At 42.9% G+C, this 24443-nt stretch overlaps 1 protein-coding gene across 1 annotated transcript in view; it reads right to left on the reverse strand.

Moving 5' to 3' along the window:
* Window positions 1-24443, reverse strand: part of NEMF (nuclear export mediator factor) — a 91018-nt gene that overhangs the window by 22659 nt on the left and 43916 nt on the right. The window contains exons 13-23 of the mRNA XM_068254170.1: window positions 19432-19640; window positions 18406-18588; window positions 18246-18309; window positions 17825-17913; window positions 15624-15727; window positions 15385-15447; window positions 10386-10498; window positions 6232-6289; window positions 6033-6091; window positions 2949-3069; window positions 635-902 (exon numbers count right to left, since the gene is read on the reverse strand). Of these exons, the coding sequence (XP_068110271.1) occupies window positions 635-902; window positions 2949-3069; window positions 6033-6091; window positions 6232-6289; window positions 10386-10498; window positions 15385-15447; window positions 15624-15727; window positions 17825-17913; window positions 18246-18309; window positions 18406-18588; window positions 19432-19640 (1331 nt within the window). The remainder of the gene's footprint in view (window positions 1-634; window positions 903-2948; window positions 3070-6032; window positions 6092-6231; window positions 6290-10385; window positions 10499-15384; window positions 15448-15623; window positions 15728-17824; window positions 17914-18245; window positions 18310-18405; window positions 18589-19431; window positions 19641-24443) is intronic.

Below are 24443 nucleotides of genomic sequence, written 5' to 3' on the forward strand. Positions count from 1 at the left end.
AAGAGTTTCAATTACCTGGGGCTATTACCAGCCCCCTGTAGCAGTCCTGTGCCCTCGGAGCCGCTCTGGAATCCTCCGGTTCCCCAATGTCACTTAGTTTTGTTTTTGACGACTCACCAGTCGGCCGGCCACCATGCGTATTATTGGACGCATTCCATACTGCAATTAGCGCTGTTGCGGACCGCAACGCATACAAAAATACGCGTTGCCGCATATCTACGTGTGCGTAATGCGGCAACATGTATTTTTTTTTACGTGGTGCGGTTCGCAACATCGCTAATTGCAGTAGGGAATGCGTCCAATAATACGCATGGCGGCCGGCCGACTGGTGAGTCGTCAAAAACGAAACTAAGTGACAGCGGGGGACCGGAGGATTCCAGAGCGGCTCCGAGGGCACAGGACTGCTGCAGGGGGCTGGTAATAGCCCCAGGTAAGTGAAACGCTTTACCTCCCGTTCAGTTAAGGTTCCCTTTAAGGTGCCTGACCCCCCCCCCCCCATACCCTTGGGAGAGAAGAGAGAAAATTCAGCCCTTCGATATCTATAATATAGCTCATCCTCCAACTGAGGTGTATAGTAGGGTTACCTCTTCAACCACTCAAATAATAACAAAATAAATAATCCAAGTCTTGCAACCTCTTTGTCTTGAGATGGGAGAGGTCTATGGAGGTGTCAGGGAAGGCCATCTCCTCTTCTTTCACAGCAACGTTGTCCTCTGTGGAGTGGGAGCTGTCATTGTCACTGTCCTCTTCCGAATGGACCTCATCCTTGTCTGACTCATGTCTGGATGACTCGTCCACTTCAGCAGAATTATCCTCCAAACCATTATCCTTCACATGTATGTCCTGAGGTTTCTCCTCCTCTTCTTCCTCACTGCTGCCATCACTCCCATCATCTGGAGCCTCTGAACACAGAAAGGACATTTACACAGCAGCAGATACTCAATACTATATAACGCCATTGTGTGCAGTATGATAAATCTTGAATAAAGGCGCTGCGTGCAACGTCATGCTGCAGACGAGACTTAGATACTATTTAACCCGGAAGCCTTAGCCCCGCTTGTACAGCCTCCGTAGAAGCACAGCATTGTGCGAAACGGCCATCAGGCTCCTCTGTACCCTGCACCCACCGTATCACCACGTGTCCCTGCACATCTCAACGTATGTTTTATGCCTCATTGTTTGTGATGGTTCCACTACACCTCTGGTGCATTTATCTTTTCAATAAATGTTTGTACATCGCAGCAGTGCCAGCCAATTCCCTTTTCTTCTGATGCCAATGCAATGGACTATTTCTGCTAGAGCACGCTGTGAACAGACGTTATAGAGGACACGTGGTGCACCACTACTGTGCACAGCTCAGTATGCATGTCGTTTGACTGTAGTGCCAACCTACTGCTACCTTTTCCATTGAATATAGATCTGACTAGAGGACCAGAAATGTACAGATTTGTGTGTGAACTAAGACTTATGCTTCATACACACTTGAGATAAAAGTCTTTGGAAAAGGCAAGATCACAGACCAATCTTACCCCCTTCCATGTAGTATGAGAGCCATACCTTCACAGTCTATTCTATGGAGCTGCACTCCCCAACAAATAAAATCTTTGCAAGATGCTGCACACACAGATGCCCGTACACACTCAAAAGATCATTATCTGCAAAAGATCTGTTCCTGCAAAATATCCATTCCATGCAAAATGCATTATAGTCTATGAGATCTGCAGATCATCATACACACCTTGTTTAACAGACAATCATCTGCAGATCATCTGCAGATCAGATTCAACAGGGTGGATTTTCAGATCTGCAGATGATTGCCAGATATGCAGATGAAGTCTGTTAAACCAAGTGTGTATGATGATCTGCAGATCTCATAGACTATAATGCATTTTGCATGGAATGGATCTTTTGCAGGAACAGATCTTTTGCAGATAATGATCTTTTGAGTGTGTACGGGCATCTTTGTGTGCAGCATCTTGCAAAGATTTTTATCTGATGGGGAGTGCAGCTCCATAGAATAGACTGTGTAGAGTATGGCTCTCATACTACATGGAAGGGGGTAAAATTGGTCTGTGATCTTTCATTTTCCAAAGACTGTTATCTCAAGTGTGTATGAAGCATTAGACTGCACCAGGGCCCTGTGGCTTATACCATCGTTTTTTTTTCTCTGCTATGTGATATTTGGGTGTATTCAGCAAACCATGGCATGGAGCGCCCTGCAGTTTTACAGGTATTTCCGACAAGGACTTGTGTAGCCCGGTACTCTGATAACATGCATGTTACCTAGGTAACAGTGGCTGGATAGTGACATAGGTGACCTGGGTTCGGATTTCGGCTCTTCCTGTTCAGTAAGCCAGCACCCATTCGGTGAGGAGACCTTGGGCAAGACTCCCTAGCACGGCTACTTCCTATAAAGAGCGCACTAATGGCTGCAGCTCTGGTTCTAGGGATGTGGAAAGTGCTCCCTGCACATGGCAATTTTGCCGCCGTTTGTTGAATACATTCCCTTGTTCCTATTTTGACAACATCAAAGAACCAAGAGGTGAGCACCTTCCGTAGCAGCAGTGATTTATTGTACCAATATGCAGGTCACATGTCATGTCAGAACGTCGTACTGATGCCATCATTCATCCGTTTAGTGCTCCTGCTCCCACCTCTTCTTGCATGCATCTCCACATGCACTGAATAGCTGCCAGTCACAACATCAATAAAACGTTCTGATATGGTATAATGTAACCAGCATTTTAGTCTGAATAAATCACTGCTACGTAAGGTGCCCGCCTCTTGGTTCTTCTTTGTTGGATGACTTTCTTCTGTATCATACGTGAAGCACTTCTTGAACGCAGGAACCCATCCAGACAACAAGAGACTTGCACTAGTTACCCGAGTTCCGCCTAGACTGTTTCTGCCTTTCACTTATCTTTATTTACACTACCAAGCTTCCTCACCTAAGGGCTCCGTCTCCTCTGCTGCCAGCTCTGTGTTGCTGCCTGCCACACTATCCAGGTCCTCATCCTGCAGTTTCACCTTCCGTTCTCCTTTATGCCTGGAGACACAACTCTCATCCACCTGGAAGAAGCACAAAACAAGGTCACCAAAAGGAATTCATTCCCAGTGTGACAACAAGTTATAACTCCTTAGAAAAACTGTCACATAACATACCACTTTATATTTTGCCTGACTTGGTTAAAAAAGGAAGGGCCGTGTCACAGAGAGGTTAACAGCAGCCATGGATCACAGTTTCACACCAGCCTGTAATGTACTGTAGCAGCAAGAGTTGTAGATGTACTGCTGCACATCTGCAGTGTGTTTCGGTTCTATTTCAAGTCCATCGAGCTTCAAATTAGTACCAGAGTGACATGGCAACCACTCCACCGAATAAAATTAGCAGAAGCTCTGCAACTGAATCGCGAAAGGTAAGTTGCCACTACAAATCTCTGTACATATGACATAGACCTCAGGGCTCAGCCACACGCTACATCAACATTTACAGACAGGAATAACTGCTTCAAAGATAACCTGTAAAAACAAGAGTCTCCCCTGGGGGTGGTCACCTCAGGAGGAGGAAGCCTCTGGATCCCCTGTCCTCTCGATCCTGCTCTGGGACCTCCGGAGTGTGGTCTTCCTACACATGCCCACTAGCACCATCCTGCTCGGGCTCTGGTGGACATTGCTGAGCCCGATCGGGTCTGTGCTGTTGTGCAAGCGGCTCGCATCTGCTGAAGTAGAGCAGACCTGATCCAGTCCAGCTTTTTAGTTTCACCCTTTAAGTTGAATTACAGAGAGCGACTTCTTAGCCCTGAGTGAGGACAGGTCTAATCTCCTCACCTGCATTCACAGTGGTTGCCTCAGCGGTAACCCTTGTTTGTGAGTATAACCTCACATTACATTATTCACTATTGTTCCGAGCATACTACACCATATTGGGCTCTCGGTGTCTTTTTCTTTTCTTTTAAACTTTGTTTTTATTATTTTCAAAAATTTACAGGCGGTAAAGATGTAGCATTGTCCATTATACAATAATGACAATATAAAATAGCGTTTATCGTAGAGTCCATGACATTATATTCATAATATCGGTGTTTTTTTCTTATTGAAATAAATGGACTTTGCATGATTTTTTTTTTTTGCGTTTTACCTGTATTAACTACCATAATAAAATAACAAGAACACAAGAGTTAAAATCAGAGCAGGTAAATTAGAACAATAAAATCCTGTTGCCGCCAATGCTAACTAGGAGGAAGGGACTCCAAACAAACATATAATGTATAGGCCTGAATAAGTAAAAACCGTATAACTAAGCACCAGCTGAAATAGCAGACACCCCAATTGCCACCCTGTAGGTATGCCCAAGTGTTCCGGGGCAGCCATATATCATGGAACTTGCTGAGGGAATCCTCGTATGGCTTTGAAGGCGGAAGTATAAGCCAACGGGTCACACCATAGCCCACATAGGAATACAGGTAGCTGCCAGGTGAGTTAACCCCCGCAGATCTTGCTCTCACCTCCTGCACACTGCAGAACGCTCTCGCTTTTCGTGTGAGCATTCTCGCTCATCTCTATTTATGAGATAATTAATTGTATATGTAGTAGTAATAGACAGAACTTTCCTGCAGCCTCACATTCTTATTTTCAGCTGTGAGGATGACTCTGGTTCGTTCAACTGCTAGGAAAATGAATAAATTAGCATTTTAACTTTGCAGTACTATATGTTGTTACCAGGAGTTTGTGCGGAGAGATAAAACGGTTTTGCCTTCTATTTACGATTTAGGAGAGCATTTCACTGCTGTTCCACTGCCTCGTTTACATAGTTTCAAGCATTGTTTTATTAAAGGGACACTGAAGTCAAACAAAAAAAATGAGTTTTACTCACCTAGGGCTTCCAATAGCCCCCTGCAGCTGTGCCCTCGCCATCTCCCTCCGATCCTCCTGGCCTCGCCGGCAGCCACTTCCTGTTTCGGTGACAGGAGCTGACAGGCTGGGGACGCGAGTGATTCTTCGCGTTCCCAGGCACATTAGCACCCTCTATGCTGCTATATGGTATATGATATATGCTATAGTAGCATAGATGGCGCTATTGTGGCCAGGAACGTGAAGAATTACTCGCGTCCCCAGCCTGTCAGCTCCTGTCACCGAAACAGGAAGTGGCTGCCGGCAAGGCCAGGAGGATCGGAGGGAGATAGTGAGGGCACCGGACAGATGCAGCGGGCTATTGGAAGCCCCAGGTGAGTAAAACTATTTTTTTTTTTGTTTGACTTAAGTGTTCCTTTAACTCTAGCAATGCAAATAAAAGAAAGTGACTGTACCTATGTTTATCTCATCATGTCAAGTCAGGTCAGATTAAATTAGTAGTCTGCCTTTCTGCTAAAACTCTGGTTCCATTTGAAGCAGCAAGGACAGCCATACAGTCCCAGAAACAAAAACAAATAAATAAGTAGATAAATACTTGTTCTACTTACATAAAATTTGTATTTATGTCCACGTTTTGATTTCAGTGAATGTTATATAGTAAATTAAAAGAAAACTGTTTCAGGCAAATTCCATCTTTACTGCTTCCGACTGAAGCCATTTTCTCCCTTACTCCTTTTTTCTCCTGCCTGAAATGGTGTATACATTGCCATCTCTCCAACCCATTGAGCTCTGTACTAGAAACTGCACTGTCATATCTAGCTTGCTTAGTTAACACGTGAGCACAGCATAGATTGTATTTCAGCAGCTTCTGCAGAGGGGTGAGGTGTATTTCCCATTTCAGCCTACTGTCACGCTGAACTGCCTTCAGCCAATCAGTAAGGAGGTGGAATGTGGGAAGGTAAATGGCAAGCTTCCCTCTCCCCAACTATGTACCAGAATAGAGCCAGGCTGACTGAGATAAGATTCCTTACAGCAGACATATTTATGATTATAGTGGAATGCTTGCAATGCAGGTTCAGGATGTAGACTACATAATAAACACAGATCAGTGTGTATTTTATGGCTGACAATCCCGCTTTAACGAGTTGCAATAAACTGACATTTTCTGATAATACACTGACCTTAAACAGGAACCCAAATCCCATCATAAGATATGATGGGGGGAGGAAATTCTTCTTTCCTGGAAGAAGGAAACCACAGAGTTATAACGGCTTCATATACAAAATACAACTTTCTAAGGTTTTAGCAAAGACATGGAGAATGGCATTAGTGGTAACAGTCCAGACTTTATGCAGTACAGTCACCTCCAGGTTACCTCACCTCTGATCATAAAGCTTCCTGTTGTCAGGTACTCCCCAGTAGGTGCAGTTTTGGAAACCTGTGCACACAAGACCATATCAAATTAAACATTTCAACAAAGACAATATTGTGACAATAAAATGTGAAAACATGTTGCTTAGACTGTCCTATACGAAACTGCCTGCTTAATGGAAAAAAAAACCTGTTCTTCCAACACCCACCAGGCACAGCCAGGACTGTGGAGTCGGTACAAACATTTTCCAACTTCAACTCCTCAGTTTATGAAACCACCGACTCCAAGTACCCAAAATCACTCCGACTTTCTGACTCCTTAGTCTAATACATATCAGGGCTGTGGAATTTAGTACAAAAATCATCCGATTCCAAATTTATTAAACCGACTCTGACTCCAGGTACTCACAAAACTGCTCTGACTCCTTGACTCCGACTCCACAACCCAGAGCACAGCTACGCCAAGATATAATATGGATAGCAGAGAGATCAGTGATTATAATGGACACCAGAAGAAGTCAATGCAGCCATCCTACCACCACAAAGAGGATATTCTGAATTTACCACTTCAACGAACCTATTTGTGACCCTTAACCATAACCTATGTGACTGCTCAAACCTTCCTGAGGCAAACATTATCCCCATAACCCTACCCCCCCCCCCCCCTCTCCTAAACTTAAAGAGGAACTGTAGTGTAAATAACATAATGAATAAAATTGTTTATTTTTTACAACATTCATTTATAGATTATTTAGTCAGTGTTTGCCCTCAAAATCTTTCCTCTCCTTGTTTTACATTGAAATTTATTACAGACGGCAACATCTTTAGTTCTGCCAGATGATCTGTACGGAATGTTCGTTACTGAGCGTTCTATGCACAGAGAGAAAATTTGCTTGGCTGTTGGAAAAAGCCGTTATTTTGCCACAATGCAAAGAGGTTCACAGACCGTAAACTGTCAGGACCAAGGTCATGACATCACACTGTGGGAGGGGTTAAACCACAATATCAGCCTTACAGACCCTCCCCCCCCCCCCCCCCCCCAAGGGTCTATTCAAGCAAAGGTAAAGATTTATTCAGGGCTGTGGAGTCTGAGTCGGAATTGAGGAGTTGGAGCAATTTTGGGTACCTGGAGTCTGAGGTTTCAATAAACTGAGGAGTCAGAGTCGGATGATTTTTGAACCAAATCCATAGCCTTTGTAAAAATTAGACGTCGCTTGTTGTTTAACCGTGGGTGTCGCTTGTTCTTCAACCACTTTACCCCCGCCCGTACGGATTTCTCCGTCCCTTTTTCCATCCTTTAACCCCCAGGGACGGAGAAATCTGTACTTTGCGCACTCCCGCCGCTGCCCGCGCTCCCTCTCGTAAACACGCCGCCGCCCGCTCGCCCAGAGATCAACGAACGGGAAAATCCATTCCCGTTCGTTGATCTAAGCCCCGCAATGATCCGCTGCCGCTCGGCTGAGCAGCGCATTCATTGTGAGCAATAACAAACTCCCAGCCTCTTTCTACTTCCTGCAAGCGTCCGGAAGGACGCTTGCAGGTCGCATGAAACAAAAAGTTACTGTTGCCATCTTGTGGCCAAATAGTAAAACTACATCCTAAGCATTTTTTTTACGCACAAATAAACTAGTTTTACACAAAAAATTAACTCCTTACCTCCCACACTCCCCATTTTTTTTTTTTTTGTAATTAAAAAAAAATAAAAAATTTACAATTTAAAAAAAATACATAAATAGTTACCTTAGGGACTGAACTTTTTAAATATTTATGTCAAGAGGGTATAACACTGTTATTTTATAAACTATGGGCTTGTAATTAGGGATGGACGCAAAACTGAAAAAAATGCACCTTTATTTCCAATTAAAATATTGGCGGCAAACATTGTGATAGGGACATAATTTAAACGGTTTTATAACCGGGATAAATAGGCATATACATTTAATGGGTTTTAATTACAGTAGCATGCATTATTTAAAAACTAATTTAAATAATAAAAGGCCGAAAACTGAAAAATAATACATTTTTTCCCACATTTTTTCCTATTTTCCCATTAAAACACATTTAGAATAAAATTATTCTTGGCATAATGTCCCACCTAAAGAAAGCCTAATTGGTGGCAAAAAAAACAAGATATAGTTCATTTCATTGCGATAAGTAATGATAAAATTATAGACGAATGAATGGAAGGAGCGCTGAAAGGTGAAAATTGCTCTGGTGGTCAGGGGGTAAAACCCCTCAGTTGGGAAGTGGTTAAAAGACATCTTTTTTTCCCTCTGCAGGGAAGATTTTACAGAGCAGGCTAGTGAACTTTTGAACCCATTTAGAATGCTGAGTAGTGTCTAAACTGCAACTATTAGAGAATAATCCAATGTTATAAAAAAACACTATATGGATAACAAAAATATTAGAATATTTGATTTGCTACTAATGTTTTAGTAATCATCCGTATTACACAACAAATTCATTATATAATCATTTTTTTTCGCTTCAGTGTCTCTTTAACTATTTTTTTGAAAGTGGATTTATTTATTTTTTTTGTGCTAAACAACTGAACTATTTAAACTGCAAAACAAATTGGGGTTTGTTACATTTTTGTCCAAGACATTTGAGTTTTGGTGCAGTAATTACAATTATATATTAAAGTAAGCGTGAAGGTAAACGGAGTATAAAACATAAACCGTACTTATTGACATAATGTATAGGGGAACCTGTCTCCTCCATGGTCCATCTTCCCACAGTAGCCTCTGTTTGGGGTGTCTAGGGTGCATGCACATTCCATGCACACTACCTCTCTGTACACGCTCCTGCCTGACTGAGTGTAGTAGGACCATCCTTTGCATGCACAGATCTAATGGTTTCTGAACTGCGCATGCTCAGGACGCTCTTGGCCACAGGCATTCATAGCGCGGTCCATGAGGGTGCTCATAGTGGACTGTGCATGTGTCCCGTGCTCTGACTGGTCTCAGTCGGAGTTCCAAATGGCAAGACAGAGTGTAGGCCAAACACACTAAGAAGCCTGGAGGAGTCAGAAGATCTTACACATCATGTAGGTGTGCATATCTTTTATACTTGGTTTCCCCGCAGGTACACTTTAAGTCAGCACAAAGCAGAAAATAAAATTTATCACACCAGTTAATACCATTTAACTACAATGACACATTAATTTGAAAGGGTGGCGGTATTAGTCACTTTCAGGAGATGTGTGGATTGAGAACAATCACTCCCAGCTCAGTAACAGCTAACAGCAATGCAAGTCAGCTTTTGCAGTGAAGTCAATGGAGAGTTTCAGAGAAGAGATCAGGAACACTAAAATCATTACAGGCATGTCTGAGTGTGGAGAAAATCTGATCTCTTAGGGAAAATACACTTTAAGATAACTTACACTTTGTGTACCTGAATAGGAAAAAGGTGCCCCAAACAGGTTCTTACCTCAGTGCAGTAAAACCTGTGAATAATCCTACCCCTCTTGCCTATAGCGTTTCAGCACTGGGACCTCCAGTATCCACTTGACAAGGGTTTTGTTGAGCAGAGCGCGTACAACCGCGCCTTTGTCTGTGAACGTCTGCCTGTGCTACTCCTGCACAATGTGGCCTCTCTCCTTTATAAATGGGAGCACGCTGTGAACTTTCAGGGGGTGCAGCACTAGACCGGTCGGTGGTCACGAGGAAGACGTGGGAAACTTCTGGAAGATTACCTAAAGCGGATCTAAACTCTTCCACAGAAGGGAAACACAGAGAAACCCTCCCTGTGTGTATTTCAAGATAAAAAGTTCTAAACCCCGACTGGCGACATGAGTAGTTTGGCGAGTACGTACCTTAATTCCCCCTTATGTGGAAGTAATGAGCCTCTGTAATTTGAGCTGTCATCTCTGTCTGATCTGTGCCTCAAGTGTGCCGTTCAGACAGGCTAATGTGAACACAGGAGATCAACGGCTTCTGTGCTCCCATGAAACCAGAAAGTAGCCACTCTGCAGAATCTCAGTAGGAGTTATATAGGTTGTAACAAATAAATCTCTTTATTTATTTATTTATTTATTTTTTAAGTTATTATGCTCTTGTGGGTTTTTTTTTTTGGTTTTTTTTTTACAAGAGCTTTTAGAGCAGAGAGGAAGTTCTAGGTTTAGGTCAGTTTTAAACTCAAGAAATGAACAGGAGACCGGTTACCTGATTGTGATGAACCCACCAGGCGCTGGTAATCACTCGGGCATCCCAAGCAGCACTGTAACACACTGCCATAGTGCCAGCCTCAGTCAGGGTACGGGGTGGGATCGGCTCACCTAGCATCACAGAAATATACGAGAGATGGAACAGCAGTATACACAGCATTTCACAGGTTATTAACAACATCAGGTCATTCAGAGACTGGGACAGCAACACTGCTGCCATATTTTGTAACATGAAGCTAAATGCAGCAAACCGTATCCTATGATTTTTGGGTGCAGTTTTTACCCTTTCCCTGCCAGCCGAATGTCCTAAACGCAAACATCTACTGCCAAGCAGTTTTTAGACATTTAGCACTCATTAGGTCTACTTAGGCCCTGTTCATATTACCAAACGCCGATGGCCGTGCGATCGGAACGCAATGCGTATGAACGCATGCCATCTGCTTTTGCATGCGTTGCGTGGCTGATACCCATTTAATGTAGTGAATGGGTCAGCCGTGCGCTTCGGGGAAAAACGTGTGCAACATGCGTTCGAGGACTGCACTGGTCTGGAACGCATGCAGTGTGAACATCAGACAGTGCAGTCTATGCACTTCTGATGTCGCGCATTTCTGCCTTCCGCACGCGTTGTCAAAACACGGACGGCAACACGTGCAATGTGAACGGGGCCTTAGGATTTTTTACAAGAAAATCTAAATGAAATAGGACATATTATATATTGTTTTTTTCCGTTGTAAATTGAGCTTAAACACAAACAAAATTTTGTACTTTTTCTGGAGATAACAAAATTTTTCAGTGAAATATGTTAAAGGAGAACTGTAGTGAGCGATATATGGAGGCTGCCATATTGATTTCCTTTTAAGCAATACCAGTTGCCTGGCAGCACTGCTGATCTATTTGGCTGCAGTAGTGTGAATCACACCAGAAACAAGCATGCAGCTAAAAATGTCAGAAACACCTGATCTGCTGTATGCTTGTTCAGGGTCTAGGGCTAAAAGTATTAGAGGCAGCGGTTCAGCTGGACAGCCAGGCAACTGGTATTGCTTAAAAGGAAATAAATATGGCAGCCTCCATATACCTCTCACTACAGTTCTCCTTTAACCACTTAATGACAACCAAAGTTATAAAAATGCTAGAGAATCTTACCGGCTCTGGGATGTTTTTATAAATCAAACAGTGCTGCTGCCACTGTGCGCGTGCACGTGAGGGAAAAAAAGAAAAAAAAAAAAGAAAAGAAAGAAAAAAAAACACACCATAGAAAAAAATACACCTTTGTTTCCAAATAATATATTGTCACCATACTTTGTACTAGGGACATAAGTAAAATCTTGTGATAACCAGGACAAATAGGCAGATAAAATGTGTGGGTTTTATGTACAGTAGCAGTGTTTATATTAAAATTATAGGGGATGAAATTGGAGAAATAGTGTATTTTTTTCATTTTTTCCTTGTTTTTCCCTTTAAAATGCATAGAAAATAAAGTAATTACTGAAAACAAATATCAACACCAAAAAGCCTAATTGGTGGTGAAAAAAAAAGATATAGATCGTGATTAGTAGTGATTAAAGGGACACTTAGGTCAAACAAAAAAAATGAGTTTTACTCACCTAGGGCTTCCAATAGCCCCCTGCAGCTGTCCGGTGCTCTCGCCGTCTCCCTCCGATCCTCCTGGCCCCGCCGGCAGCCACTTCCTGTTTCGGTGACAGGAGCTGACAGGCTGGGGATGCGAGTGATTCTTCGCATTCCCAGGCACATTAGCACCCTCTATGCTGCTATATGGTATATGATATATGCTATAGCAGCATAGATGGCGCTATTGTGGCCAGGAACACGAAGAATCACTCGCGTCCCCAGCCTGTCAGCTCCTGTCACCGAAACAGGAAGTGGCTACCGGCGGGGCCAGGAGGATCGGAGGGAGACAGCGAGGGCACCGGACAGCTGCAGGGGGCTATTGGAAGCCCCAGGTGAGTAAAACTCATTTTTTTTGTTTGACCTAAGTGTCCCTTTAATCACTACTAATCACGATCTATATCTTTTTTTTTCACCACCAATTAGGCTTTTTGGTGTTGATATTTGTTTTCAGTAATTACTTTATTTTCTATGCATTTTAAAGGGAAAAACAAGGAAAAAATGAAAAAAATACACTATTTCTCCAATTTCATCCCCTATAATTTTAATATAAACACTGCTACTGTACATAAAACCCACACATTTTATCTGCCTATTTGTCCTGGTTATCACAAGATTTTACTTATGTCCCTAGTACAAAGTATGGTGACAATATATTATTTGGAAACAAATTTTTTTGTTTGACTTAAGTGTCCCTTTAAGCTATTGGCAAATGAAAGGGATGAGCACTGAAAGGTGAAAATCGCTCTTGTCCGTTGGGGTAAAAACCGTTTTGGGGTGAAGTGGTTAATAAAAAAAGTCAAATAAAAAATTAAATATTTTTCTGTTGTGATTTTTTTGAATTACATTTACTGACAAAAATTGTAAATGTTTGTAAAAGCCCTAATTCTGCGGAATCCAATGATACCACATATGTATTGGTATCCCACTTTTCCTGTCCTGGAATAGATGCACCAGTACAGGTAGCCAGGTAAAGAGGTCACCAGTACAGGCAGCCAGATATAGGTGCAGCCCATATAGGTAGCCAGCAATAGGTGCCCCAGTATAGGTAGTAGGTATAGGTGCCCCAATATAGGTAGTAGGCATCGGTATCCCCAGTATAGGTAGCAGGTATAGTCGCCCCAGCATAGGTGGTAGGTATAGGTACCCCCCCAGTATAGGTAGCAGGTATAGCTGCCACTGTGGGGAGGGGCCTATATCATCCTCCCTCCACATGGGCCCCCCTCCTGTGGACCCCTGCAGAGCTGGAGCACAGCAGTCAGTGTGTAATTAACTCACATCAGTTGGCTCCACGCGGTGTCCCCTACAGCAATAGGCTCCTCTCCCAATCTCTGTATGATGCTTAGTAATCACGCGTCATACAGGAAGTAGAGAGGAGACAGCTGCCGAAGGGGACACTGCATGGAGTGAGCAATCAGTGAGTAATTACACACCGACCGCTGCTTCAGCAGTGCAGGGAGGCCGAGGAGAGGGGCCCAGGTGGAGGGAGGGAGGGAGGAATGATATCAGCCCCCCTCCCAAATGCTTCCTGGGGGAGAAAATGCCAAGTAACATATTAGGTACGTTGCTGGCAGTTGGAGCCTTTCCTGCCAAAACGTACCTAGTATGTGCTTTGTAGGGAAAGGGTTAATACAAGTCAAGTACAGTTATCTTTCAAATGGAAAATTAAATGAAATACATTTAATGTAAACCTGAGACGAAAGAAAATGAAACAATTATACATACCTGGGGCGTCCTCCAGCCCCCTTCAGGCTGTGTGTGTGTGTGTGTGTGTGTGTGTGTGTGTGTGTGTGTGTGTGTGTGTGTGTGGTGGGTGTGGTGTGTGTGTGTGTGTGGTGTGTGTGGTGTGTGTGGTGTGTGTGGTGTGGTGTGTGTGTGTGGTGTGTGTGTGTGTGTGTGTGTGTGTGTGTGTGTATGTGTGGTGTGTGTGGTGTGTGTGGTGTGGTGTGTGTGTGTGTGGTGTGTGTGTGTGGTGTGGTGTGTGTGTGGTGTGTGTGTGTGTGTGTGGTGTGTGTGTGTATGTGTGTATGTGTGTATGTGTATGTGTGTGGTGTGTGTGTGTAGGTGTGGTGTGTGTAGTGTGTATGTGTGTGGTGTGTGTAGTGTGTATGTGTGTAGTGTGTATGTGTGTGGTGTGTGTGTGTGTCTGTGTATAGAGGTGTGTGTGTGTAGGTGTGTGTGTGTGGTGTGTGTGGTGTGTGTGTGTGTGGTGTGTGTGGTGTGTGTGGTGTGTGTGGTGTGTGTGGTGTGTGTGGTGTGTGGTGTGTGGTGTGTGGTGTGTGGTGTGTGGTGTGTGGTGTGTGGTGTGTGGTGTGTGGTGTGTGGTGTGTGGTGTGTGTGTGTGTGTGTGTGTGTGCTGTGTGTGCTGTGTGTGGTGTGTGGTGTGTGTGTGTGTGTGTGTGTGTGTGTGTGGTGTGTGTGGTGTGGTGTGTGTGTGTGTGGTGTGTGTGGTGTGTGTGTGGTGTGGTGTGTGTGTGTATGTGTGTATGTGTATGTGTGTGGTGTGTGTATGTGTGTGGTGTGTGTAGTGTGTATGTGTGTGGTGTGTGTAGTGTGTATGTGTGTGGTGTGTGGGTGTGTCTGTGTATAGAGGTGTGTGTGTGTAGGTGTGTGTGTGTGTGTAGGTGTGTGTGTGTGTGTAGGTGTGTGTGTGTGTGTGTGTGTGTGTGTGTGTGTGTGTGTGTGTGTGTGTGTGTGTGTGTGTGTGTGTGTGTGTGTGTGTGTGTGTGTGTGTGTGTGTGTGTGTGTGTGTCTTTGGGATTGCCAATGATCACTGGCAATCCCAAAAAGTGCTACCGCTGATGAAAGGAATTTTTGCCGATTGCGAGTCCTGCAGCATTTTTAAAGTGATAGCAAAATCGCAATTTTGCAGTGACTTTGTGGGCAATTTTTGTTTGAATTAAAGGTTAAACTACTTGTCAGGTGTGCCAAGGTCTGGCTTCCGGCATGTAGCCCCGCCCCACAGCACAAGAACACATAGGCGCTTCTCAGTTTGGAGACAGAGAAGCATCTATGGCCTCCTGCGCTAGGGGGCAGGGCTACACGTGGGAAGACAGACGAAATTGATTTCAGGAAAGCCGATAAGTATTTTAAATCTAATGTACACAGGCTTGTTGTAACAGTGATCATTTATACATTAGACACATATTAGCTTTGGGAACATATGTTCCCATACACCAATCTATGCACTTAAGCGTGACGCTGTGGGCACGTGTTCGTGCCGCACGTAGACAGCAAGAGGACAGTATCTATATCACTGTAAGCTAAAGAGAAGTTTTCAGGGATGTAGATACTTGTGCTGTGGGAGGGGAAGTGGATAATTGGGAAATAAACATAATAGCATGGATTTATTATGTACAGCATTGTGTTACCTGTTGGATTCTTAATTACACAGCTAGTCGCTCCGTGCAGGTCAGCATGCACATAGATATCTCCTATAGACAAAGAAAGCAGCACAGTCATGTACATTACAATGCAAATACACAAATCAGAACCTAGGTGACTGGAATGCTAACAAGGTTACCTGCAGACCCCAGTAGCTCCTGCTCTAACCCCCCACTCCCCTGCAGACCCCAGTAACTTCTGGCAAAGGGAAAAAAAGGTCACTTACCTGCCCGCAAATACCTCTTGACAATCATCTCATTCTGCTGCTGATCTCTCCCGGCTATTATAAGGTAGTTCTCTGAACTTATAAACCACAGGAATTTCTCAAACCTAAACAAAAATCACAGAAGCTTTATCTAAAGCATGAAGATTTCACTTGCATATCTACAGAACTGCCACATACTGCTATAGCCTCTTCCCAGGTACTACTTACAGCAAAATAATATCGACTTGATTAATCTATATAAATCGATATTTAAAAAAAGAAATGAAAAATGGAATCGTGCATGGCCACCTTTTAAAGCAACCCTAAAGTGAGGAAAAAAAAGGAAAAGAAAAAAAAATGAGATACTTCCCTATGTAGAGGAAAGGCTTTGGATTTGTTTGAGCTTTCCTGGTCCTTTCTCCATCTACTTGTACCAATGCTGTCCTGGCAGTGAAATTATTCGACATACAGGTTGAATACTTGTTCATGCCTCCTCGGGCAGCCTTCTGAGCTACTTGTGTCCCCGAGCACATCTGAGATGAGTGGATGAGTGGATCTGTACGCCACACGTCCTGCTTTCCCTGCTGTCTCCCGTTCAAAAGTCACGCCTTCAGGACTTCTTGAAAGGCTTCAGAAGCACTCGCGTCTCCCAGTGCTCCTGAAGCCTTTCAAGAAGTACCGAAGGCGTGACTTTTGAACGGGAGACAGCGGGGGAAACAAGGGGACGGAGAGAGGACTGGGAAGGCTCTATGGGATCCAGAGCCTTCCCTCTTCTTAGCTGAGCAGCTGATCAGTGACATTTTAGCAGCAGTCTAACTACAAAACCCCAGTGAATGCCGCTGCTGATAGGTAGATCAGGCTGGTCTACTACTTTGAATATCAAGATCCTGGTCATCAGTCTGTAGATGCTACTACATGGAGAAAGCCAATATCCTACCATCCTGGTAGACTTTGTACATTCAAAAGTGGTAAAAACCTGTTTATTCACGTCAACCACTTGCCAGGAGAGCATCTCCATCAGAGTCTAATTTATTTCGGCACAGTTTCAGCTAAGACCTGTGAAGCCCCCACCGATGGCCCATATGCAATTATATTTTTCTCCTAAGAGAATTTGTTAAAATTCTTTTTAATATAACTTTTCAGTACTTTGCAATTGAAAGTTTACCAATAACTAAGTGAAACGGTACTATCAAAATTATTTTCAGTATTTTATTGTGCGTCTGTGCTTTACAAGTCATTTCATTGACAAGGGGCTTGATTCACTAAACCGTGACAACTCCTATCACGGCTAGCTTTTTTGCACGCATTTTCACGTGCAATCGTGAATTTTGAAAATTCGGGATTGCGTGTAAACATTTGCGATTGCGTGTGAAAACGCAAAAATGCTAGTGCGACCATGATAGGAGCTATCACGGTTTCGTGAATAAAGCCCCAGGTGTGAAAAAACCACTTAGGAGAAAAAGTTAATTGCATATGGGCTTATATCTGTAAGAACTTAAGTTAAGTTTTCTCTTTCCTTTTGAAGAAAGGCAAAGTGTGTGTGTGTGTAGGTGTGTGTGTGTGTGTGTGTGTGTGTATGTGTATGTGTGTGTGTATGTGTATGTGTGTGTGTATGTGTGTGTGTGTGTGTGTATGTGTGTGGTGTGTATGTGTGTGGTGTGTGTGTGGTGTGGTGTGTGTATGTGTGTGGTGTGTGTATGTGTGTGTATGTGTGTGTGGTGTGTGTGTGTATGTGTGTATGTGTGTGGTGTGTGTGTGTGGTGTGGTGTGTGTGTATGTGTGTGGTGTGTGTATGTGTGTGGTGTGTGTGGTGTGTGTATGTGTGTGGTGTGTGTGGTGTGTGTATGTGTGTGGTGTGTGTATGTGTGTGGTGTGTGTATGTGTGTGTATGTGTGTGGTGTGTGTGTATGTGTGTGGTGTGTGTGTATGTGTGTGGTGTGTGTGTATGTGTGTGGTGTGTGTGTATGTGTGTGGTGTGTGTGTATGTGTGTGTATGTGTGTGGTGTGTGTATGTGTGTGGTGTGGTGTGTGTGTGGTGTGTGTGTGAGGTGTGTGGTGTGTGTATGTGTGTGGTGTGTGTAGTGTGTATGTGTGTGGTGTGTGGGTGTGTCTGTGTATAGAGGTGTGTGTGTGTGTGTGTGTGTGTGTGTGTGTGTGTGTGTGTCTCAATACATCTAAGGTGTTTCCCAGTGAAAGAGAGAGAGAGATGTATGTGATCTTACCAGTACACCTTCCTGGCTTTCTGAATCGTGGTGACAGTCTGCACCTCCTTCAGAGTCTGCTTAGTTTTCTTCTCTGCAGACTTGAATGCCTGTAATTCAGAATACATACACAATGTGGAAGCAAATAGCAGATAAATTAACTACAGTCCACATCCGAACATAGTGTAGCTGGTGTTTGAGGGAAAGCTACAGGTCATAAGGGAACAGCTACTTTTACCTCTCATACAACCAGTGGCATAACTAGAAATTATGGGTCCCTTGGACAATACTTTGACTCCCCAATGTTCACATTTCTGTCCTCCAAATTCAGGAGGACAATCAGGGAACATGCAACAAGTGTGGCAACCTTGACTCCTATTTGACATTCCACAGTTCTTCTTTAACTAATGGAAGCATATTTACTGAATGAGTGGATCTGTACCTTTTCTGCGGCTTCCACTGTCTTCTGAGTTTTCTTAGCAGCATGTCTCTTATGATCGTAGTACCTGCAAGTATAGACAAAATGCTGAACCATGTAGATCCAGTTACTGGAGCAGCAATCTTAATAGTCAAGCAGTTTGGTAAGACTATTTTAGACTTACTTTTTGGCATTGGCATAAGCTGAAAGGCTGAGGTCCACATCCACCTGCATTGGTTTGTTTTTCTGAGCTTTCTTTGGCTGTTGTTTGTTTTTATTTTTTTTCTTCTTTCCTTTCGGCTCTTCTACTTCCGGTTTCTCCTCTTCCTCATCTTCTTCCTCTTCTTCAGAGAGAATGTATGGATTTCTGGAATGAGACGGGATTTTTAGGCACTAGGAAGGGAGAGTTCATGTGAGAATGGATGCTGGGTAAGCACATAGTAAAGTATCAGTTATGTAAATTACCAATACTTTACTGGGAGCACCACCTGGCACCAAATTCATGCAGCGGCGCCCCAATACATACTCTGTTCTTGGCCAGACGGTGCCACCTCTGCTAACAATCTAGCACAGCCTTTCTCAACCTTTTTACCCTGGAGGAACCCAGCAAATAACTTTTGGATCTCAAGGAACCCTGCATTTATTCTGCAGGAGGCATGGTCTTAAAAAGTAGGTGAGGTTGTTTATTTCACTACCCCTATTACACTGCCACTCATTATACTGTCTCCTCTCCTTATCCCAGTGCTTTTTATTAATGTGCTCCATCATTACTATTCTGCCCTCCAATTTAGTGCTTCTTTTTATAGCACCCCCCATTATAATGTGCTCTATTCCCCCACAATGGGGGGGGGGGGGGATGCCAAGGAACCCCTAAAGATTACTCAAGGAACCCTGATTAAAAAAGCCTGATCTAGCATGTGTACAGCAGCACCAGACTCCCCTGCCCCTCCCTTACGTCTACAAGAGATCCTGACTGGTGGATCATCGTAGCCGAGCGCAGGCTGACTCTATCCATTATGATTGTACAGTGTTTGTCCCATCTTATACAACTGTGTAACCTGCATGGCCAACCTGTGTGACTTACCAAGCTATATCCAGTCCGATGACCCTCATCCTACACAGGTGCTGGCTAGAGTGGCCAAAGATTGTGTAAACCGAGTGTAAGATGTATAGGCAAAATTAAACACAAGATATAAAAATGTTCACTTACTTTAGGAGCATTGTGATCTGATTTGTCTGTAGTTTAAGCTCTTTAATGCAAAGGGCAACTGGGTCTCCCTGAACCTGTGCTTCTTTCACGATCTGTCCGATCTCTGTCCAGTCGATCTGATTGGCCAAGGCACTGCGCACAACCTGCAGCGCTCGATCCACAATTTCCAGGTTCATTTCAATCAGTTCTCCTTTGAATTTATCAGTTTCCTAGAAGGAAAATTAGTGCACGGGGCTAGTAAAAGTTTACATCCATAATCAAATAATATAAAGAGCGACCTGTTCAAACATACACAGATCTCAAATCAATTTCTAAGACAGAGGGGAGACATTGAGACCGTGATAATGGCTTCTCAAGCATTTAACTCAGCTTGAAAGAGATCTGTATATAGGAAGGGCTCCACTGATCACTCTCACAGAAAGGCTCAATGAATGGATAAGGTGCTAACTCTTGATATATAACTCTTGATATATCCTCCCAGTGCGTGGATTTACAATACATGCAGAGTTCACCCTTCATAAGGGAATAAATGAGTAATGCCAACCATCTTCCGGGAGCAGGGCTTGCTGCCCGACCCTGCAGCGGACACCTTGCAGCCGGTCTAGACTCTCACTGTGTCGCCGGCCGGGGCCAGTGAGATCGAGCGGCTCCCGTTCAGGATCCGTGCATATCCTGTGGCTCCTGCCTTCATCTAACGGAAGTCCGTGAGTACATCAGTGCATTCACTTGGATGCTGCATTAAGGGATCAAACAGTACGCTAAGCTTAGTGAAGAGGACTTATTCACATGTGCTATACAAATCAACAGGATTCCTTCAAACTGGAACCTTTATACTTGTTACACAGTGTTCAGTTGCCAGGAGCATTACTCATTTATTCCCTTATGAAGGGTGAACTCTGCATGTATTGTAAATCCACGCACTGGGAGGATATATCAAGAGTTAGCACCTTATCCATTCATTGAGCCTTTCTGTGAGAGTGATCAGTGGAGCCCTTCCTATATACAGATCTACTGATGATTTTTTATTGTTTTTTATTGTTTTTATTGATTACTTTTTTATTGATTACTTTTACTGATCATTATATGAGCATTGTATTAGCTTGTCACCATTGTGGGTAGACAGGCTCAGTAAAGCTATTTGCACATTATTAGACATCAGTTGTTTTTCAATGCCAGTGAGATTCCCCTAAGCGCAATCTGATATTTTATGCTAATCTTATTCTTAGGAATTGGGACACCTTTAATCAGATTTAGCAGCTATTCCTAGTGGCGCAACACTTCACACTTTACTTACTTATTCAGCTTGAAAGAGAGTTTTCCTTAGTTATGCGTACTTTTAATATTTTTCCAGGGTATAAAATATGTTCTCTGAAGGTTGAAATATAATATAAAGTCTAGTATAAGTCTGTATACAAGACAAGTTAAATAATATTTATATTGCGCTTTTTTGTCCTGGCAGCAGGGGCATAGCAATAGCAATAGCCATAGCATGGGGCCTTGGAGAACAGAGGGCCCAGGTGGTACTCAATGTATTCATTCACCATTACCTTTCTTGTACTCCTTCACCCTCTGTCTTAGTTTCATATCTAATGTTGATTGCATGATAATGTAAATTGCCCATTTAACTCATATCCATAGGAGTAGGGGCAGGTGGCATTGCTTAAAGAGAAACCGTGACCAAGAATTGAACTTCATCTCAATCAATAGCGGATACCCCTTTTCCCATGAGAAATCTATTCCTTTTCTCAAACGGATCATCAGGGGGCTCTGTATGGCTGATATTGTGGTGAAACCCTTCCCACAGGAAACTGAGGACCATGGTCCTGGTAGTTTCCTGTCTGTGAACCTCGTTGCATTGTGGGAAATAGCTGTTTACAGCTGCTTCCAACTGCCAAAAAAGCAAGCAGCATCTACTTCCACTGACTTCAATTGCCAGCAGTAAAAATGTCACCATGTGATAAATGTCAGAATGTAAATCAGGGAGAGGAAAGACTTTACAATGGGCAAACACTGACTAAATCATTTATACATAATTATTGTAAAAATTAAGCACTTGTTCATTACATTATTTTCACTGGAGTTCCTCTTTAAGAGTCCCAACATCTAAGGGACCCATGAAAGTTTTGCTATAGGGCCCCATGATCTCTAGCTAAGCCACTGCCATTGCAGCCATTAGGATGCGCTCTATAGTCAGTAGCAGTGTTAGGGAGTCTTGCCCAAGGTCTCCTACTGAATAGGTGCTAGCTTACTGAACAGGAACAGCCGAGATTTGAACCCAGGTCTCCTGTGTCAGAGGCAGAGCCCTTATCCAGTACATTATCCAGCCACCGCTGGATACCTAGGCGCACAGCGGCAAACAAGCAGAGGTACACAATGATACTTATCATTTACTGTGATCATTCAGTTTTGAGTTTAGTGAGTGAAGTATGATCTGGTCTTAACCACTACTGGATTACCAGTAGTAAAAAAAAGTCCAGTTTTTCCCTGTTAATGGACGTTTTAAAACGTCCAGTGTTTAAAATCGATTTTCTCAAAAACTATAAAGTCTTTTGGAAAAAAATTTTAGCACATTGTTCTCAATGTTCTACTTAACGTATCCTGAAAATGTGGTGTTTATATCATGTAAGGCGGCTTTGCTATTAACCACTAATGTCGGTGTTTTTTGGCGTTTTTGTAATCAGGAATACTTTTATCATTTGAGATTTTAAAATTGATTTTCTCAAACACTATTAGGTCTTTCTAAAAACATTTTTTTTAAGTTGTAGCTACTGATCACCTTTATAATCCATGCACTTTTGGTGATTGTAGCATGTATGAGGGCACTGCTATTAATGTTAAAGTCAAATCCGTAATCATGGCCGTGATCACGGATTTTACATGTAATCACAGCTAAAATCCAAGTCGAATCCGGAACTCCAATTCAAAACCAGATCACGATTATGGCATATCCGTATTTCGATTCTGCTGTGACCGGTTTTACTCAAATTCGTGATTGGGGGGCAGCAAGCGACACTGCCCGTGCAAACTAATATGCACTTTAAAAGTGACAACCTGAGGCTTCTTTCAGCCTATCTGTCACTTGCCGCAGCTCTAGCGTCCTGGGATTCCCTCCGCTGCAGATGCCGACCTTGCCAGGTCAGCATCTTTTATGCTTGCACGAGCGTTTGCGATCGCGCTCACTCACGTGGCCTGGAGCGTTCTGCACAGGCGCAATACTCCTGTGCATGGGGAATGTGTTCCAGGCCACGCGAGCATGATCACGAGCGTCACAGCCAAACGTTTAAAGGACACCGACCTGACGAGGTCGGCATCTGCAACGGAGGCAGAACTGCAGCGAGGGACAGATAGGTTGCCAGGGGTTGGAGGAAGCCCAAGGTAGATAGATCTTTTTTTTACCTCGCACCTGTTCTTTAAGGCAGGGTACACACTTGCAGGGCCGTTTTCCCCTGTGATTCTCGGGTCTCTGTCGGCTTTTGTGTTCACGCTTTTGCATTCGCGCTTAACGTGTATGTTTTTCCCGGGAAAGTTTCCACATTTCTGACGGCATGTACATTATGCGAATGTGCACGTCGTGTGGCAAGAAGCAGAAAGATGTGCAATTTAACAATGCGTGGAAAGACGCAAAACGTGATCAAACAGTTGCGACACACGTTTCCCGCACTAGGCTATGGACTTCAATAGCTTGTAGAATCGTGTGTGTTTTGCCGTCCATGGGAAAATGCGCACAAACGCATCTAGTGTGTTCACTACCTAAAGGGAACCTTAACTTCCGTGCGTTTTGAAATCACAGCTTTCTGCTTTTTTCCACACGACACATGTTCGCATACAGAACATGCCGCCGCAAACGCAGAAATGTGGAAATGTTTGTGGAAAAACCTTTGCATTAAAGGGGCACTACAGCGAAAAACTGTAAAATTTAAAATATGTGCAAACATATACAAAGTACAAATGTTAAAAAATATGTATATCTGAGTAGGCCTGGGTCTCTAGTTTTCAGAATGGTGACATTTATGGCTTTTCTTGACTGTTCAGACAGTCCATGGGCTTTGCTAAGAAAGAATGACTATTACTTTTGGTGCAAAACAATGGCCTTGAAAAATCAATTGGTGCTGCTCATGGTTAACAGTGTATTGCGTGGCCAAAAAGCTATCTGATTGTGTACATAGGGTATCATTTTAACCATGACAAGCGAAAGAATAACATTTGGTTTGTTTGAGAACTGAGGCCTAAGTCATTCCAATTTTTTTGTGTGCCAAACTGAAAAAAAGTGTAAAAAAATACAGTTTTCAAAGTTATAGTACAATTTTATCAAAACTGCATAAGTACAAATGATACAAAATATGTATATTTGAGTAGGCTTGGATCTCTAGTTTTCAGAATGGTGACATTTATGGCTTTTCTTGACTGTTCAGACACTCCATTGGCTTTTCTAAGAATTACTGTATTTCATTTGGTGCAAAAAATGGTCTTGAAAAATCAATTGGTGCTGCTTATGGTTAAGTGTGTATTGCGTAGCCAAAAAGCCATCGGATTATGTATATAGGATATCATTTTAATTGTGACAAGCAAAATAATAGAATTTGACAGAACTAAAAAGAAAATGCATAAATACTTACTTTAAAGCCTCAGTTTTTTTTAAATATGTATAGCATGAGGGTGTATTACTCTTATTTTTGCTAATAAGGGCTTGTAATCATTGGTAGTGTGCAATAAGAAAACAAAAACCACCTTTATTTTCAAATAATGTATTGTCACTATACTTTGTACTAGGGACATAATTCAAACCTTTTGATAACCAGGACAAATAGGCAGACAAAATATGTGGGTTTTATGTATGGTAGCATTGTTTATTTTAAATCTATAGGGGATGGAATTGGAGAAATTGTGTATTTTTTCATTTTTCCTTGTTTTTCTCTTTAAAATGCATAGAAAGTAAAGTAATTACTGAAAACAAATATCACCCCAAAAAAGCCTAATCTGTGGGGGGAAAAAACAAGGTATAGATCATTTTG

This window comes from Hyperolius riggenbachi, chromosome 9 (assembly GCF_040937935.1).
Source record: "Hyperolius riggenbachi isolate aHypRig1 chromosome 9, aHypRig1.pri, whole genome shotgun sequence".
Classification (NCBI taxonomy): Eukaryota; Metazoa; Chordata; class Amphibia; order Anura; family Hyperoliidae; genus Hyperolius; species Hyperolius riggenbachi.